The sequence below is a fragment of the Vigna umbellata genome, chromosome 2 (assembly GCF_029865625.1).
Source record: "Vigna umbellata cultivar VRB3 chromosome 2, Vumbellata_1.0, whole genome shotgun sequence".
Classification (NCBI taxonomy): Eukaryota; Viridiplantae; Streptophyta; class Magnoliopsida; order Fabales; family Fabaceae; genus Vigna; species Vigna umbellata.
Window position 1 is genome coordinate 51,233,365 of NC_142166.1, and position 19,230 is coordinate 51,252,594.

A 19,230-nucleotide genomic window follows, 5' to 3' on the forward strand; every position below is an offset into this window, starting at 1 on the left:
ATTTTAAATAATAAGTTTATCTTTATTTAGTAAAGGATAAAAAACCATACAATTCAAAAGTGATCTTAAAAAAGTGATTCTTTTTCTTTATATAATAGCCTAGATAATTTAAAAGATTGTGCAATTACGTAATTTGTATTATTATCAAATAATAAATTTATTTGTATTTGGTGAAAGGATAAATCATCTAATCCAAAAGTGAACTCAAGATAGTTATGGATTTTTTTTCTTTGTTTGTATAATAAGACAAATTGGTAACCCACAACTTTCTTTTTTCTTAAGATAACTAACTATAAATGGTTCCTTAATTGACATGACTGCAATTTTTTTTTTCATAATTTTTTAAGTCATTCTTCTGAATTTCTATCCATTTCTTTACTTTTTTTTTAAATTGTATCGTTTTAGTAAATTTTAAAGGGGATCATATCGTTCTTGCATTTCTGTCTAAAATGATAAAAATCTTTTTAAATAGTCTGTTTAAGTTTTGTACGTCTAGTTCATATAATATTAGTTTTTAATGTAAGTTTGAAATATTTTAGTTAACAAAATGGGTTGCATGTTCACCGTTTGGCAAGGGTTAGTATTTTTCTAAAATTAAAAATTAAAATAAATAATTTTAAAAGATTAATTTTTTAAAAATTGTATTAGTTGAATGATAAAAATGAATGGTGATACTATAATTTAAATTTGTAACATTTCTAAATTAAATTCAATTATTAATTATGACAATTTATTTTATAAAAATGATAAATTTTTAATTACGTTAATTAAATAAATTAAAAAATTAATTAAATTATCATGAGAAATACTCCGTTTCATTTTTTTTATTTTTACAAATCTACACCAGATCAAAATAAGATAAATTAATTCGTTCATCACTTTAATTTAAGATTGTTTTTATACAATTTTTAAAAATTACGTCATACAGTAAGAGTTTTGAAAATATTATAAAAACTACAAAAAATAAAATTTTACGAAACTCCTGCAGTTAAGGAAATAAATTTAAGTAAATGAATTTGTACAATTTTTCAATTATAAATAGTAACGGAATAGGATCTTTCTGGACTCCAAAATAAATTCATAATCATTTCCATCTCAAAGTGAAATTTCAACTATGTATGTTATCCTTATGTATTTTATGCAATGAATATACTGTATAACCCACCTATGTGTTTATTAAATAATTTAATAAAAAATCTAAAAATGATGTATTTAGTAAATAATTTTATAAAAAATCTAAAAATGAGAAAATATGATGTAAAAAAATATAATATTAAAAGATAAACATTTTATCCTTTTCAACATTAAATAATAATAAACTATTTATACTTATATAATTTTTAAAAGAGTGTCAAATAAATTAAAAATATCTTAATAAATTAGATAATACCTGTAAATATAGATTTATTTGATATCAATATTATTCCTTAATTTTTGAGATATTCATTTTAGGTTGTCGTCCTTACACCTTTTGTCTCTGATAAGAATCTCATAAGCGAATTTGAATATGCGCTTGAGTTTATAACAATAATCCATTCTCAGGAAAAATTACATGGAAGCTTACCTGCAACCCAAAAATTATGGTTAAAAATATTTTTAATATACTTCAAACACATTTTAAGTGTTCATTAAATTAAAATAGAAAATTTTAAATTCAAATATAATGTACATTAAATATTAAATTACATAATAAAATATAAGATTATTCCAAAACAACCCATAACAATATGAATCAATCATATTTCAATTCATCCATGATGTTTTAGGTTCTTCCAATTTTTCACTCTCTTAAACTTTGTCCATTATATCTACTATACCACATGCAAACAAAAAAATTGCCTTAATTTTTGTATTGAGACAAGAAATGTTTCTGTCAGAATCAAAGTAGCATAACATATGCTGGAGGTGAGTTAGGGCTTTAAATTGAAGGCAATCTAAGAAAAACTATTTAAAATATAATTCGAAGTTGAATGCGAATGAAGTTTTTTGTTGGTGAAACCATCTCTAACAACACAATTAAAAACCTAATATATTGGATTGTAGTATCAGACTTCTTTTTCCATGGATGCGACGGGTAAAACTCATTTAACATAGATAATGCAAACCAAATTTTAAAAACCCGCATTCATTTTTTAGCTTAAAAACATGCAAACTGACAACCACAAGGCTTGCGGGTTCCATGGATAGTCCGCTAGCCTTTGCCCAGATACTCAATTCTAACCCAAAAAGCATCTAAAGTTTCTGTAATAAAATTTAACAGTCACCCTAGAATTCAGCAATAGCTTAAAATAAAATTGAGAATAATTAATTCTATAACGATTAAAGTATGTGAATGTGATTTTACATATGCACAACTATAATGAATAGTTGTGTAACACAACAGTCATATTAATAAATGAGATTGATTATATCATGTTGACTTGATGACGAACTACTTAAAAGAAGAAACAACACATAATAAAAATTACACCAATACTGCAGGAAAAATAAACTTTTTTACAGACTATACTTTGTTTCTTCTCCAAATGTGTTTTTTTTTATTCTTTGAAACACATCACATTCTCAAAAACTTCTCTATGACCAATATACTATCCTTTCACTATGTTAAATTACAGAATTATCTCTACTTGTATTCCACACATCACTCCCTAGTGAGCCTCTTGCCTAGAGACATCTTCCCTTCGAAAACTCTATTAAGACTATAAAAATTGTAACTCGAATCATTAATCATAAGCACTCTTTTTTCCCTTGGCAGCGCCAAATTATCTACCCATGGGAAAGAAAAAGCAAATGATTGTATTATACATGTGAAGAAAACTGACGCACCTGAGCAAAGGAAAACATCACCAGGTATAAGAGGTTAATATGAATGCATTGACTCTGTGTTTCTCCAGTCCAAAAAAGCGATGAAATACTCAGTATACCACATTAATCCTGCAAATATAAAACCATCAGGTGCTCAGCAAATGTGTCAACTGAGGAGGTTCAATGATCCAACAACCACAGTAAGGTAGGTGCTAGTATGTGAACATTCATATATATGATGAGAAACAATGGCTGTTTTACTTATATACAGCAAAAAATTGTTTTTGGAGAAACAATGGCTGACCTTCCCTGGACTATTTTTTTTTTGGTACATAGCAAATATATTATTTATATATAATTGGGAAGTCCGGTCTAGAAAAAGGGGAGGCGAATTTTCATCTGAAAGTTATCTTAGATCATGTGACTATTTACAAGAAAAGAATACGTTCATAATTGGTGTCTAGGAGTACCTGCAAAGACGATGGCTTAAACCTTGTACTCATGGAGATGCATCCACTTTGTCGAGGACCATTTATTTCCTTTAATTACTGGACAACCACCTGGAAGCAATGATAAAATTTAAATTAATTTACTAGTCATTGCCTTCCTGGAACCAAAAGAAATTGTGAGAATAGAACAATGTGTCGTGTGGCTTTTAATTTCCACAAGTGGCAAGAAAAAATTATGGAATGAGATGGCAAGAATATTCTCAACATATGGTTCACACATAACACATTCATTATAATTTTCTCAGAGGCCTGAAATAGAGCAAGCATGCAGAAGAATAAAATAAACGCAGCAGCAAATGCATACACCAAGCAGAGCCTAAATGTAGAAAAATGGCTCATAATTGAATGTGGTAAAATATGGATAAATTTGAACTTAACGCACTATAGTAACAATCTGTATTTACAGCTCATCTGGTGACAATTATGAAGAGTTTCTAACCATGTAAACTAGATGGATCTAATGAGGCATCAGGCCTCATGCTCCAAAATAGCAGAGCGTCACCCCTTTTTGGTTTCACGGACAGACCCTTTCTTGCACATTGGGATAAATCATTCCACCATGGAACAGAGCTAAAATTTGTAGTTGCTGCAGGAAATACAGTCTCACCACCTTCTTCAACATCTGAACTGCAGATGAAGCAGAAAAAAAAACGAAGGGAAATATCATGTTTCAATCTAAAATCCATTAGAAACCACAGGCAAGAACATAATTTGCAAAGACAATGACAGCTTACAGGTACATAAGAACTGTAGCAATACGTTGGCCTCCATTCTTAGTGTTGAACTCATCAAGGAAGTAATCATAGTGAGGCTCGTATTTTTGCCCTACTTCGTAATGAAGAATTTGAAGTCCTTCTCCATTTTCTGAATATGATAAATTTAAACAATAGTAAATGAGAAAAAATAAATAGTCAAATCATGCCCACGGATTGGAAATGCTATTACCAAACATAAAATGTTTTGACAAATACATATGCATAATGTATTAATACACAATGGGCCTTAGTACAGCAAGGCATAGGTTCATCGGAGTCCTGTGTCCAAACCCTGCCAGGACCTCCCAAGTCATGAATCTCTGATTATAACAAAAATAAACGTACTGAGACAACATTATCATGACATTCAAAAATACTCTGGTTATGATCTCCATCCCGTATATACAGAACAATTTCCTTTTCGCACAATATTATTACGCTTTTCCAAAACAACAATCAAAGGCATTAAATAATTCTTCAAAAGAAGAAATATCATCCTAGTTTCACTCTTAGAAACTTTATTTTTTTGCTACAATAATTTAGGACCTATAAACAGAACATGGGAAATTAGAGAAAGATGTGAATACGGAAAAGGAAACAAAGAGAAATAATGCTTCAGTTGTTACATATTGAATGACAGCAATGAAAAGAGGAGAATTCTCCTCTAAGTATTTTCACTTTCTACAAAAAAAAAAAAAAAACTCAGTTCCTAAATGCCAACAAGTCTTTATAGATCTCCTTCTATCACTGTAACTATTAAAGTGATGTTCAATCACCAAACTAATTCTGTAACTACTTTGTAACTAACTCCAACATCCCCACTTCATAAATTCTATTGAATCCTAATCTTAACTCCCATTCTGAATGGGGAAGAGTAGCAAAACAGGCCAAAATGCCAGATAACAAGAAAACTCACCTTAAGATAATTATGATTTTCAGGTTTAATGATAGATGCATAATTTCAAGAGCTTTTATGTAAAACACAATAGTTCTACTTACCCTGAAATGCGAGCAATTGGTATACCAATACCTTTTTTATGGCTAAGCAACATATCCAGCTAATGAATTCAAATTAACGAATAAAAGGAAAGAGATAAAACTCATACCTACAGGTATAAAGGTATAGTCAGCAATTCTTTTCTCTATATCTTGAACAACTTTGTCCCTTCCTCTCTTCAGAAACATTCCTGAACTAGTTCGAACCCTACAAGCAGGCGACACCTAGATTAATTAATTGCAACTAGACTCTAAAAAAAGTGTACAAAAATGAAACCCACAATTATTGGATCCATTAAAAAACACAACACAAAAGATCAAACCTGCTTTCTGTACTCTTCCCAGTCTTGCTATCAACAACACTTGACTTTACCATGTAAGGTTTGGCAAGTTCAATCAAGTACTCACATTCTTCTTTCGACTGCTTCAAATGATAAGTAAAGTTAACATTTGCATAAAATATAAATTTCAACAGAGTTTGCAACTGCAAGAATTTACAGCAGTAAAACAAAATATCTGAGTAAACCCTAAGTCTTTCAGCAAGTTTGAGTTAACCAAAAATCTGAACATTACACACGAACACCAGAATTTTCTTTTATCCCAAACTACACAGAAGATCTCACTTATAACTCAGTCGTTCCAAAGCCTAACCAATAATTGTAAAGATTTCAATTGGATTACCACAATTTTCCTTGACAGTTGACACAGACGCAGCATCATAGATTTAGCACTCTATTCTATACATAAACAGTTTGATCACCCAGAAAACATTGAAAGAACGAAATATTCGCAATCTCAACGGTTCAACAAAAAAAAACACGACCTAAGAATTGGAACAGCTCAATTTTCTTTTATAGTTGATACGGACGCAGCATCATAGACTTAGCACTCTAATCTATGCTTGAACAATTTGATCATCCAGAAAAACATTGAAGGAACGAACTATTCGCAATCTCAACTGTTCAAACAAAAAAAACGACCTAAGAATTGGAGCACATCAATTTTCCAAAACCGACCTAAGAATTGGAACACATCAATTTTCCTGTATAGTTGATACGGACGCACCATCATAGACTTAGTACTCTAATCTATGCTTGAACAATTTGATAATCCAGGAAAACATTGAAGGAAAGAAACATTCGCAATCTCACCGGTTCAACAAAAAAATTCATGACCTACAAACGCGGTCTCGCATCGACAAAAGTTTAAAATACTCACATAAGCGCAATTCTAGCCCTGCACAAAGTATAAATTAAAGAACAAGAAGTGGCAGATCCATAAGTAGATGACGAAAACTGACCAGAAAATTGTGATAGATAAACGCTCTTGGCTCCCAGGAGAGAATTTCAGTCCACTGCTCCGGATTTTCCTCCAAACTTTCACCGCGCAACAATTACTATTAAACACATGTTCGTCTAAAACGAAATCAAACGGAGCAGAATGAATTTACAGTTATATCACCTTTGAGAGGTCTTGCGCCTGAAGGCTGCGAGATCCGCGGTTGGAAAATCGTCACCGGTAGTCGGAATATAAACAATGCCGAGAACGAAGAGCACAACAAGGATAAGAGTGAGGAAGAAAAACATCCACAAAAATAGTGAAAATGTTGACCACTTCTTCCCCTGTGCACGGGTATGCGCATGTTTTCCCTTCGCCATCTGCTTGCAATAACGGTGAACGGAATCTGTTCAAGAACCCTAACAATGAATGTAGATTTACTCAGTCCTACTTAAACAAATTAGTCCTCAGAATGTTGTCACCATTTAGTTGACTCCAGCAATTATTCCTTACATGCGAAAATATTTCTAACAACTGTGCCTTCTATCTTTATAAATAAATTTTAAAATGCAAATTCCAGATGCAGAAAGTTTGTTGACCTGTCATGTTATTGGCGTGTTGTAGTTTTTTGTTTTAGCAAGCTGCCACAAATAAATTAATTTAAAAGATAACGCTCAAAGTGAACAGAATTAATTAACACTCTTTATTGTAAAAGTTATATGACCATTTAATACAAGTCTAACGACATTAATCACGGTCTTTATTGTAAAAGTTATATGACCATTTAATATAGGTTTATAAGTTTTTTAAGTTTTATTATTCTGATTTTTCTAATTTAGTTTTTCTCCTGCCAAAACAAATAAAAAGAAAGATCAAGTTAATTGACCAGTTAAATGGTAAAAGATGAAAGTAATAATCACTGGTAATAAAACATTTAAATAAAAATAAAAATAAAAATATTTTGACTATTCAAAAAAATAATCAATTTTTTTATTCAAACTTAATACAAAATACTTAAACTTATAAATTTGTATTTTTTATTTGATGTTATTATTTTGAAGGTCTGTTATTTAAAAAAAAATAAAGTTAAATATTTTTCATTGAATGAACAATGATTGTTAAGGAGTTAATAATGATTTTTAATCTCCAAGATTTTGTCATATTGTAAACTTTGTACTAATTTTATTTCAGATTTTATGAATGAATAAATGTCTTCCACGATCAATAACATTAGATAATTAATAAAATACATTGGTTCAAAATTACGCGATGAAATTGATACAAAATATATAATTCACTTGAAATTTTGGAAATTAAATACATAGTTAACCTGTTGGTAAATATATCTATATATTTTAATACGAAATATTCAATCAATATATGAATTAACGTATGAAGTATATTATTACTTATTTATGCTAGGTATTATTAATGAAACATTGTTATGATTGACCAGAAGAATTATATTAACTCACTCAAAAAAATAAATTTATAACTGTACTATGATATTTTATTAACAAGCATATTGTAAATAAATTTTATATATTATACATTAACTCAATAAAGTTATTAAAATTATTGTAATTTTTAGTATGGTCATTTGGAAAAATATTTCTTTATAATGAATTTTTGTGATTAAAAGGTAGCAATGTTTTATATTATTTAATAATGATCAAATCATTTGTTAATAAGAATTGAAAATTGAAGCTATAAATTAAATTAATTATTTAAATTAATATCGTAAAATTTCATTTCTTTAAAAATTTTAGAAATTTTATTTATAAATAATTTATATATAAAAATATAATTTACTTATATCTGTATATAAAAAGGATTCATCTTTTTGTTCCACAGTTTTAATTTGTCTTTTAAATAAATATTTTTTTAAAATTAAAATAAATATTTATCAACTTTATTTTTTGAGTAATTATTTTTGTAAACTTAATAATTTTTAATTATAAAACTAACTGCAAAATAAATAAAAGTTACCTACATTATTTAATTTCGTAATAATAATAATAATGGCGACGACGATGATCTTATTATTTTTTATTATTAAAAGATATTGAACAATTTTCACTAGTTAACATGATAAAGAAATTCAGGATCAAATTATAAATAATAAATCAATAATATCCAAAAAAAAACATTACAAATATATTAATAATAAAGTTTTTACTTTTTTTTAATGACATGCCAAAATGAATGTAAAAAACGATTAGATTTTAAACAAACCATTACTTAAAAAGATAATATTAATAAAATATTAATTTTAATTTTAAAAATTATTTGAAAGATAACTTATAAAATAAATGTGGAGTCTATATATCAGTATGTTAAATAATTATGAGAAAAATAAAAACAAAAAGCTATTATACTTAAATTTTATTTTAAATAAGAAGGATGCATAACCTAGCCCAATCTGAACATTGTGTTGACTCTGGTCCATAACTATTTTCTTCTTCTTCAGATCAGGGCTAGCAACAACAAAGCCTTAGTTTAGTGAACCTAAATTCTCAATAACTTAACCATGGCTTCTATCAAATCATGTCCACGCTTGTGCCACTCCCTCTCACCGTTCCTACCCAGCACTTTCAAGCAACTCTGTTCTTTGGCTTCACTTCCCGAACCTCTTCTCCAACCTTATTCAAACGACACATCCCAAATTCCAAACCTATCCTCCGAGGAAACCACCTTAGCAGACAAACTCCACGCCGCCATCAAAGAACACCACCGCAAACACCCCACACCAAATCCCCATGCCCCTCCCCCTGCACCCAATCTTACCATCCCCGACCTCTCCCTCGACTTCTCCGCGCTCTCGGCAGCTCACACACTCTCCCCCGCCGTCGCCCGCCACGTCATCGAGAAATGCGGCGCTGTCCGCCACGGCATCCCCTTCCTCCAATCCCTCGCGTTCTTCAACTGGGCCACTGCCCTTGACGGATTTCCCCCCTCGCCAGAGCCATACAACGAGATGCTCGACCTCGCCGGAAAGCTGAGACATTTCGACCTCGCGTGGCACGTGATCGACCTCATGAAGACTCGCGGCGTCGAAATCAGCGCTCACACGTTCTCTGCTCTCGTCCGCCGCTATGTGAGGGCCGGATTAGCTGCGGAGGCGGTGCACGCTTTTAACCGCATGGAGGACTATGGCTGCACTCCTGATAAGGTTGCGTTTTCAATTGTGATTAGTAGCTTGTGTAAAAAAAGAAGGGCAAATGAGGCTCAATCGTTTTTTGAGAGTCTCAAGCATAAGTTTGAGCCTGATGTTTTAGTTTACACTAGTTTGGTTTATGGGTGGTGTCGTGCTGGTAACATATCTAAGGCTGAAGAGGTGTTTAATGATATGAAGATGGCTGGGATTAAACCTAATGTTTATACTTACAGCATTGTGATTGATTCGTTGTGCCGATGTGGGCAAATTACGCGTGCTCATGATGTTTTCGCGGAGATGATTGATGCAGGGTGTGATCCTAATGCTGTTACTTTCAACAGTTTGATGCGGGTTCATGTTAAGGCTGGGAGGACTGAGAAGGTATTGCAGGTTTACAATCAGATGAAGAGGCTTGGCTGTCCTGCAGATACCATTAGCTACAATTTCATCATTGAGAGTCATTGCAGGGATGAGAATCTCGATGAGGCTGTGAAGATTCTCAATTTAATGGTGAAGAAAGGGGTTGCTCCTAATGCATCCACTTTCAATTGTGTTTTCGGATGCATAGGTAAGTTGCATGATGTGAATGGTGCGCACAGGATGTATGCTAGAATGAAGGAGCTGAAGTGCCAGCCCAATACGTTGACTTATAATATATTGATGAGGATGTTTGCTGAGTCAAGATCTACTGATATGGTTCTGAAAATGAAGAAGGAAATGGACGAGAATCAGGTTGAACCTAATGTAAACACTTACCGGATTTTGATTTCGATGTTTTGTGAAATGAAGCACTGGAACAATGCTTACAAGTTAATGAAGGAAATGGTTGAAGAAAAATGCCTAAGACCCAATCTATCAGTTTATGGAACGGTTCTGGAGCTGCTCAGAAACGCTGGACAGTTGAAAAAGCATGAAGAGTTGGTGGAGAAGATGGTTTCGAGGGGATTCGTCTCTCGCTCTTTGTAGAAGTTGCTTGCTTCATCCTTCGCATTTTTTAGTGAATGTTAAAACAAACACAAATGGTGGTATTTATTTATTAATTGCTACTGATGAGACAAAATGTGTGCCTTATTCTTTTAAGAATTTTATGTATCCTAGTGTAGAATGGTGGTATAGCTGATTGACATCTTGGATGAAGTATTTTCTGTTAAGAAAATTTATAAACGTGATGGCCATGATTTAGAATTTGGTTTGTGGCCGAAATTCAGGTGTTCATGAGGGAAAAACACAAATGTGATTTGAATCATTTTGTTGAGCCTAATTGATAAATGATGTTCATGTAGCTGTGAAGGGAATTCAAATGAGTTTTTGTTCTCCAATTGGTAGTTTGCACATTTGTGAGTAAGGCGGGCATAATAAACCTAATTGCACTAAAATATAGATTATCTATTTTATATTAAACTATAAAAGCTAAACTACTTTTACTAAAAACTAAATTATACCATTTTGAAAACTGAACCTTTATATTTGCAGTGCAGTGAACTGTATAAACTGTCTCTTTTATGTTTCTCTTCCATTGTGCTTTAAAGCCTTTTACTATCACATTTTTTTTCCAATCACCGATTCACCGTGGTCAAAGATATTTTCTGTGGATGGTCCTGTTGCCGTCGAAGGCCTTGTCACCCCTACAGAGATTTACTTGCTTCTGTTCTTGCATCTTTATGGTTTAATTTCTGTTTCTGCACATTAAACTCATAAATCTCCAATTATGGTTCAATTTTAGCATCTTACCCTAATTAGGGATTTTTTGTTTTGTTAATCTTTGTGTTAATTAACTGTTCTTAGGTTCAATTCACAAGAGACAATCCAAAGCATAATGAGATTGTGTCTCTCATTCTTATTCAATTTTTCACGAGGCAACATAAACTGGCAATGGTCAGTTTATAGGGTTTAAAATATTTAGTTATTGGACCAAAGACAATGCTGGCTCTGCTTGTATTCACAAACAAATAAGCTGCAAAATTATAACTTGTTTTGCTTCACTTCATTGCCCAAGATAAGCCAATGGAATCATATTACTTATTTTGTAATTTATAGAGCAAAATCATCTTCCTACATTTTCACTACAGCAATAACGTCTTAGTTATATGCTTGTTGGATAGAAGGAACAACAATGTGTCAACATTTTTTTTATAATTACCATGTCAACAATAGCAACATTATTGCATCATACATGTAATGCTATGACCTATGAAATAATAAATCTTATTACAAGTAATCACTACTAATCATGATTAATGTATTTCTAAAGGGATTGAGTGTGTTTCATTACTCTGATAATGTATTCATTGATCATTGTTATGGATCTGTTCTGTGTTTTCTGGTTGTTTCTTCCACAATTTTCTTATTTTGACCAAAGTCAGCAATTAACATTTTTTTTATCGTTGCAGACTGATATCTCTTTTCTTTTCTTTCCATCTAAAGAAGTGTTCTCAGAACCCTTAGGTGTGGTTCTCATATTTTCTTCTTGGAACTTTCCAATCAATGAGTCTTAAAAATTCCTAACAAACCTATCTTCTCTCTCTCTATATATAACGTATATTTTTAATCCTTACCTTTAGTTTCAGAGTTATTCATGAACAAGTTCCCATACACTTTTGGTCATTTAAGATTTTACATAGGGAGTTTTTTCACCTTGAAAAAGCATGCTTTCGAGCTGTAAGAAGTATATATAAACAAAAGAAGTATCTTTTTTGGTACAATTGTGCACCAATACCTTATGTAGTGTTGGGTAAAGTCCTCAAAGTGGTGACTTCATTATTGAAAACTTGACATTATATATATTTTGCAAATCGTCATTTCTAGTTTAGATATTAGGTTTTCTGCACATGTTAGAAAAAAGGTTTGCGTGATTTATGCGAACAAGTTATTTTTTAGTTTTTTGTGGATCAAACTATTACTTGATATAACATTCAAATGTGGAATTCAAATTGTCAACGCTGCATTCCCAGCACAAAACCTTCTAAATTTTCACGGTGAAAGGATGCAAGATCTCTTTCAATGCAGTGATGATTAAACTATGATGAAGGTTTTCAAAGAGAATAGTTCTGCATTGCAAATCCCTGAATTGTAGCATCTAGTCTCTGAAATCCAACCGCACTTTGGTGTAGTTGTAACCCAAAGGAAAGACCTCATTATATATTTTGGTATTTGATGCTTGTGCCCTCTCCTCCAAGCAAAATGGTATTATTTCTTTTATGTTCTATGACACTTTTTTTCCCATTCCATTACACTACCGATTATGTTGACTTGATAAGTCTTCATACACAATAAGATTAAACAGCTTCTTATTATATGCATTTATGAGCCCAATGTATGAACTCACATACAGATAACCTACAATATATGCATGAATTATTACATGGTATAATGGTATTGTCCTTTTATAAATTTGGAGTCTTTTGTTCTGTTTGTTTTGGCTTTTTCATGAAATGCACGGGTGTAGTATGTTAGATTGGATGACTGTGGTTCCCACACACTATAAATTCTTTTTTAGGCTTAATTTTAGGATTAAATATGTTTAGTCCCTAAACGTTAATACTTAATACTGGATGATTGGGTTTCTTAATACTTGTTGTCATCTACATCTAGGCATACATCAGAACCATCACTGAGTTTAGAGGAAAGGTGCAACTTGGAATATGAGATCATTTCCCATCCAGAGTTAGAATCTGAGCATATTATCCCAAGTGTGGCAGCCATCCCTTCATTCTCCGCTTGAATGCACAAGTACCCTTCATTGATATTTTTACTTTATCTTTGTCTGTGTATTAACACATCAATGATTAAAGATATTTAGATCTGTTGGCATTTTTAATTGTATAATGTAACTTGTTCATATATGCCCAATCATACTTCAGATATGATTAAAATGTTTAAACTGCTAGGATTAGTCCTCTTCTCAAAAAAACTATTGGAATTTGTTTTGTGTAGAAGTGTTCCATAATTGTTTAAGCTTGCTGCATTCTGGATAGATGTAATCAATATTATCAGTTAGATCCATCCTTATATGTTGTATTATGTAAGAGTAGTTTATTACATGTCATGTTGCTGAAAAATACATTACATAATAGTTGGGTTTGGGTGGATTTATGAATTCAGTATCAGTTTAATTCAGCGGCATGTGGGATTGACTTTATCTAAATAATTAAATAAATAAAAAATGTACCGTATGGCCCGAACGGCCATACAATCACCTCATTATCAAGCCAGTCGGACGGTCATGGAGAACAAGATGCTAAACATTGATCAAACATTGCAGAACCAGCAAGCAAGATCGGACGATCATGAGCAAAACAACCGACCTCAATCATTAATCAGGTTTCCCTACAAAGATTAAGGTAGATGGTAATTAGAGGTATTGGGCTGAGATTGAGCCGCGATTAAGATTTCACTAATCTCAAACTCATGCCGAAAACTATAAATATAGGTCAAAAGTAAGAGGTAGTTGATGACATTTAATGTGTATTTATTATCATTATACTGAACTACCATATGAATATCTAACTGACTTAAGTATCGGAGAATCTTTGACACCTCCGTACGGTGGAGCGAAAAAAATGACTAAAAAACATATACCGAACGACATCCTAGAAAAAATTATGAAAGTGTTAATAGTAACTCGACCTCACACACAAAACACGAAATATTTGAATTCATAAAGTGATGAAGAATAAACCACTAATTTTCCATTAAATTTACATTTTAGAAATGCATTTTACCTTTGTGTGGTATTTGCCAGGTCATTTTGAGAAGTAATTAATGACTTCCCTTTGAACGTTTGACGTCAAACACAATCAACAGCGCGTAACTTTTTGATGACTTAGAACCCATCATGCGGCAATCAAATAATGTTTTTTACTCACTTTTTTTCTTCCAAAATATTATTTGTTAAACTCTTTCTCCGATTATACTATACGTTTGAAATGAAACCATTCACACTGTTAGAGAGTGTAGGAAACCATGAACAAACAACGTGGAAACCCATTTCTCGCACGTGTTGATTTACACGGATGTGCACGTGCTCAATTAGCTGTTTCAGCATTGTATAACAACCACATGCCAGATATGCTCTATTATTGATATGTAAAGACACTGGAAAATAAGTAGAATCAAGAAATAGGACAGACATTTTTTCCTTTTTATAAAAGCATGCTCTGAAAAAACACGACAGATATAAAATCTAAATTTATCAAATTAAGAAGGTCTGACCGAATATTCTAAATAAAGTCAGAAAGTCTAGCTTCTCACTTTAAAACAGCAGAATTAGTTATAATTCATCCTTTAAACAGCATTATTCTGTATTTTAAAATAATTAAAATAGAGATTGGATTGAAGCTTGTGAATTTATCAAAAATAGAGGAGATAGTTTTGTTTCTTTAAACTAGTTTAAATCGCATAAAATAAACGAGTTTACCTAAAACAACTTGAATTAATTAATCGAGACTAAAGGTATCATAAGTTTATTAGAAAAAAAAGAGAGATGATACAGTTTAATTTGTTTTTTTAATTCACAAAGTAAAATTAAAGATAAATGAAACTAAAAAGAGTAATTAGTTTATACCAAATTAATACTTATAAAACTCCTAATCCTAATGAACAGTCCAATTAATGCAGTCAAAAGAAAAGGGTGGATCTTTTCCGATGAAAATATCCTTTTATTTAACATTTATTATATTTTATTTTATTAGTATTAATATATTTATTTGATGAGTATTAAAAACATATACATTATAATAATATATTACACCAAACGACTTGTTAACCTTAATTGAAGATTTTAAAAGCGTTTCAAACATCGACAACAGATAATTAAAAATTGTGATGTGAAACTTTCTTGAAAAATCCACGTTTATGTAGTGACTCTAGTTGTCTTATTTTACGAAAACGGTCTCTTTCTTTTTTTTCTTTTTTTAATTTCAAAAACCACATGCCCCGTTCAATGATTTAGGTCAAAACTTAACGAGTCAGAAATGGTCCACAGCAAGGGCGCAAACGAAATCAATAAATTTATTACAGATATAAATATATTTAAGTATACTAGTTGTAGTATTACGTTTTCGTACCTAATAAAGAATGTTTTAGTTAAATATAACTATATATTTTTTAAATAGAGTACCATATCTTATACAAAATCTTAAAACAATTATACATAAAATAAGAAGTGATACTAACCAACACATGTTATTTTATGGATTAAAATTAATAGTAAGTAATAAAATTAGTGGATAAATGCATTAAATAATATGTGGTTGATAATTGATGTTATCATACTTTTTTATATGTATATATTATTATTATTTTAAACAATTAAATATTTATTAAATAGTTTAAAAAAATATAAGTATTTTATCTTTTATTCATATTTTGATTATTATATATTTAAATGATTACGATTTTATAGAAAAATTTAGAAAAGACAAATATTTTATCTTTTGGTATTTTGATTATTATTTTTCTAGATAATTAAAGTTTTATTTAGTAATTTAGAAAATGTAAGTATTTAGTTTATAATTTTGAAAATAAGTAAAAATTACTGAAGATTAAATAATATATAATAAAATTAGTTATTAACGCACTTGATTAAATTTTACTTCAAAGTAAAAATTTCAGATCCCTGAGGATTTTTTGAAAATTTATAAACAAAAGGTTTTATATAATTGAAATTAATTATTTAGTAAAGATTCATTTTGTAGACTAGAACTATTCATCATCATTTTTTTATGTATAAGTACTTTCATCAATTTAATCATATTATATCATATTACACATCTTAGAATTATTTTTGTAAAAGATTTTTTTTTTCATTATTCAAATTTTTCGCTTAAATTAGTAAATAATCATAGTTTTTTTAAACATGAATTTTGATAAAATAAAAACCCAAACTTATATACTCTGTTATTTTGTACGATTTGATACTTATCGATATCCATAACATGGTTCAACAAATTTTTACAATTTATAATACATTTTAATTAATAAAAAAGTAATATGCTATTAAAAGGAGTAAGTTAAAAAGATACTCTATTTACTGTATTTCACTCTACCCAGGTGACCCAAAGAATATCCACATGGCACACCACACACTAGAGTTGAACAACTTTGGTTACTTTCTACCATTAGATATGTTAATTTGGTTTCAGTTATTACCATTTCTGAATTAATGGTATTGATATTGATTATTTTAGTGAAGTATTTTCAGCTAGGTTGACATACACGTGTCATCATCTAATTCCAAGGATTAAAATCATTTTGCAAAATCTAATTCTTACAAAATAAAAAATTTAATTCAAAAAATTGTCTGCAGTTTGGAGTTTAAACATAAGCTAAAATATAATGTGTCTATATCTATCTATATATATATATATATATAATAGTATTTATGTTACTAGCATTTATTGGCCCAAGCAAACAGCTGTTTTATTTGCCAAGTCACACCTGGTTTTCTTTGACCAAACCCTTTCTCAATTACCCACCTTTCTTGACATAATCAATGATTAATAAACTAATAAAAAAAGACTAATAACAAGTTCCACCCTTATCCTTCGTCAACAATCAAAGGTAATATATAAACAGACTCGATCCCATAGAAACAAAACACAGAATATTATCAAAATCCAACTCCCTGAGCTTCAACTGATCTTTCACAAATTGTGGCTATGGTGAAACAACTAAAACTCAGGAACAAAATCTTGAAGGCACTGCCAAAAGCAGTAGCAGCAGTCACCATGACATTTCAAAACCCTCCATTCAGCCCAGGAAGGGACCATAAATCGAAACCTATCGTGTCCATGATACCCCACGAAGCTAGAAGAAAAACCCACGATAGAAATGGCATCGATGGAGTTTATTCTCAGGAACCCACTTCACCGAAAATATCCTGCATGGGTCAGATCAAGCACAAGAAGAAACAGATAAAACAAGCCAAGACCAAGAGCGTGACCAGGCCAAAAGAAGTTGCTTGCAAAAAATCATCGTCTGCTTCAACAGACACGGAGGTGAAGAAGCACGCTTCAACGTTTCAGAAGATGTTATTATTCCACGCCGCGAAGCCAAAATCCGAGGGAAGAAAATCCAACGCTTCTGCTCCGGGGGATATTGGTGACAGGGATCATGGTCATGGTGCGGCGGCACGTGCACCGCACGTGAGTCAGATGAGAAGGTTTTCTAGTGGACGTGACGCTCTTGCTAATTTTGATTGGAAGGTGGCTCAGATGGTGGCGGATGAAGAGGAAATTGATTACTATTCCGATGACTATAGAGTGGAGAGCAGTGACGGTGAAGAAGAGGAGGAAGAGGTTATGATCCCTTTTTCTGCACCTATTTTGGTTGGTGGTGGAGTCGGTGTGCTTAATTTGAAGCCTCGGAAAGAAATTAACCTCTGGAAGAGAAGAACCATGGCTCCACCAATGCCACTTCAGTTGGCAAACTGATTGTTTTGTTTTACTCGAGACGACAATGCAAAACGATTGATTTGTTCTGTCCATTTTAATGTGGTTCTGTCTTGGTTTTGAAACACTTTGTCTGAAGATAAATAGCTATTAGTTACAGCCAAATAATGCAATTTGGCAAGGTGTCGTGGTAGACCAATACATGATATATCATAGTGTACAAAAATACATGACATCAAAGTTACAATCTCTACTCTTTCCAATTCAAAGTTCATAGAGAACGAAATTCAAATTGTAATTTGTGGTTGTACAAAACATTTTCTACAAGTTTTAATGTTGGGAAAATATCAATTTTTCACTCACTTTTTTTATAAACATCTATTTAAATGACAATAATAAATATATATATATATATATATATATATATATATATATATTGAAATAAAATAATAATAATATATAACGGCGGACCTTAGTGTTTAATGATGAGACTTGATTCCTCAAATTTTTTATATATAAATTACTATATAATTTAAAATATATATTTTTTAATTTTAACATATTTTACATATTTTACATCTGAAAAAAGTATGTATATCTATTAAAAAATTTAGCACTTCCAAAATGTTTGTAAAAGTTCACAACTAGATATATCATTTTTGCATAATTATATAAAGTACAGAAAGTGTCAGCATGCTATGAGAGGATTTTATGCTTGAAGATTAAACAAAAGATTATTGATACGTTTTATTGATTCCTTAAATACAACATTGTTGTCCAAACAGATTAAATAATTAAAAATAAAAATGTAATTAATTAATTTGATATAGAATTGATTATTTTTTTTCAAATATCTAATGTGCTTTCTACAATGTACCTTTAATTAGAATATCATCAACTCGACCTTAATCAATTCATCCTGATGAAATATCAGCTGTGTAACTAAAATTTATTTTTCTTAGAGTTGATTAAAGAATTTTCAAAAGTAATCTTAAATAAAAAACGTATATTCGAATCTAGTCAATTTATCTTTCATTGACTTCAATCAATATATCTTTTGGTCAATTATCTTAGTTTATTTGATCAATTTTGATTAGATATTTTTTTGGGAAGTTTTGATTTATATATTTTTAACTTAATTTAATCTGCATAATTTTAAACTTATATATAATTTAAAGTATAGTTACTTTGATCTTTTAACTATAAAATACTTTTACACCTTTATGAATAAATCTTCATTTGGACTTCAACAGATATTTTCAACTCAGTTTTTTTTTCAAAATAATATTTTGAAATTGATTCACAGTTAGGTGTTGCTCCCTCCACCACTACCCTTTGCT

At 30.8% G+C, this 19,230-nt stretch overlaps 3 protein-coding genes across 4 annotated transcripts; 2 read left to right on the plus strand and 1 right to left on the minus strand.

The window, feature by feature from the left end:
* Window positions 1-1,356: 1,356 nt before the first annotated feature.
* On the minus strand, window positions 1,357-6,882 carry LOC124838818 (putative prolyl 4-hydroxylase 3). 2 transcript variants are annotated; one of them, XR_007028872.2, is made up of 9 exons: window positions 6,527-6,882; window positions 6,366-6,441; window positions 5,389-5,486; window positions 5,176-5,273; window positions 4,049-4,178; window positions 3,754-3,941; window positions 3,276-3,365; window positions 2,827-2,934; window positions 1,357-1,564 (listed from the first exon to the last, which is right to left on the minus strand). XR_007028872.2 is itself a non-coding variant. In XM_047314507.2 (8 exons), exons 1-7 carry the CDS (start codon window positions 6,721-6,723, stop codon window positions 3,292-3,294), a joined length of 861 nt encoding a protein of 286 aa, XP_047170463.1. In that variant the 5' UTR covers window positions 6,724-6,882; the 3' UTR covers window positions 2,477-2,934; window positions 3,276-3,291. The 2 variants fall into 2 exon arrangements, 1 of the variants encoding a protein (XP_047170463.1); XM_047314507.2 differs by lacking the exon at window positions 1,357-1,564 and having other exon boundaries at window positions 2,477-2,934.
* Window positions 6,883-8,774: 1,892 nt separating this feature from the next.
* Window positions 8,775-10,703, plus strand: LOC124838819 (Pentatricopeptide repeat (PPR) superfamily protein). Its single transcript, XM_047314508.2, has one exon. It carries the CDS (start codon window positions 8,874-8,876, stop codon window positions 10,464-10,466), a length of 1,593 nt encoding a protein of 530 aa, XP_047170464.2. The 5' UTR covers window positions 8,775-8,873; the 3' UTR covers window positions 10,467-10,703.
* Window positions 10,704-16,906: 6,203 nt separating this feature from the next.
* On the plus strand, window positions 16,907-18,153 carry LOC124838817 (uncharacterized protein At1g76070-like). Its single transcript, XM_047314506.2, has one exon. It carries the CDS (start codon window positions 17,159-17,161, stop codon window positions 17,930-17,932), a length of 774 nt encoding a protein of 257 aa, XP_047170462.1. The 5' UTR covers window positions 16,907-17,158; the 3' UTR covers window positions 17,933-18,153.
* Window positions 18,154-19,230: the final 1,077 nt, after the last annotated feature.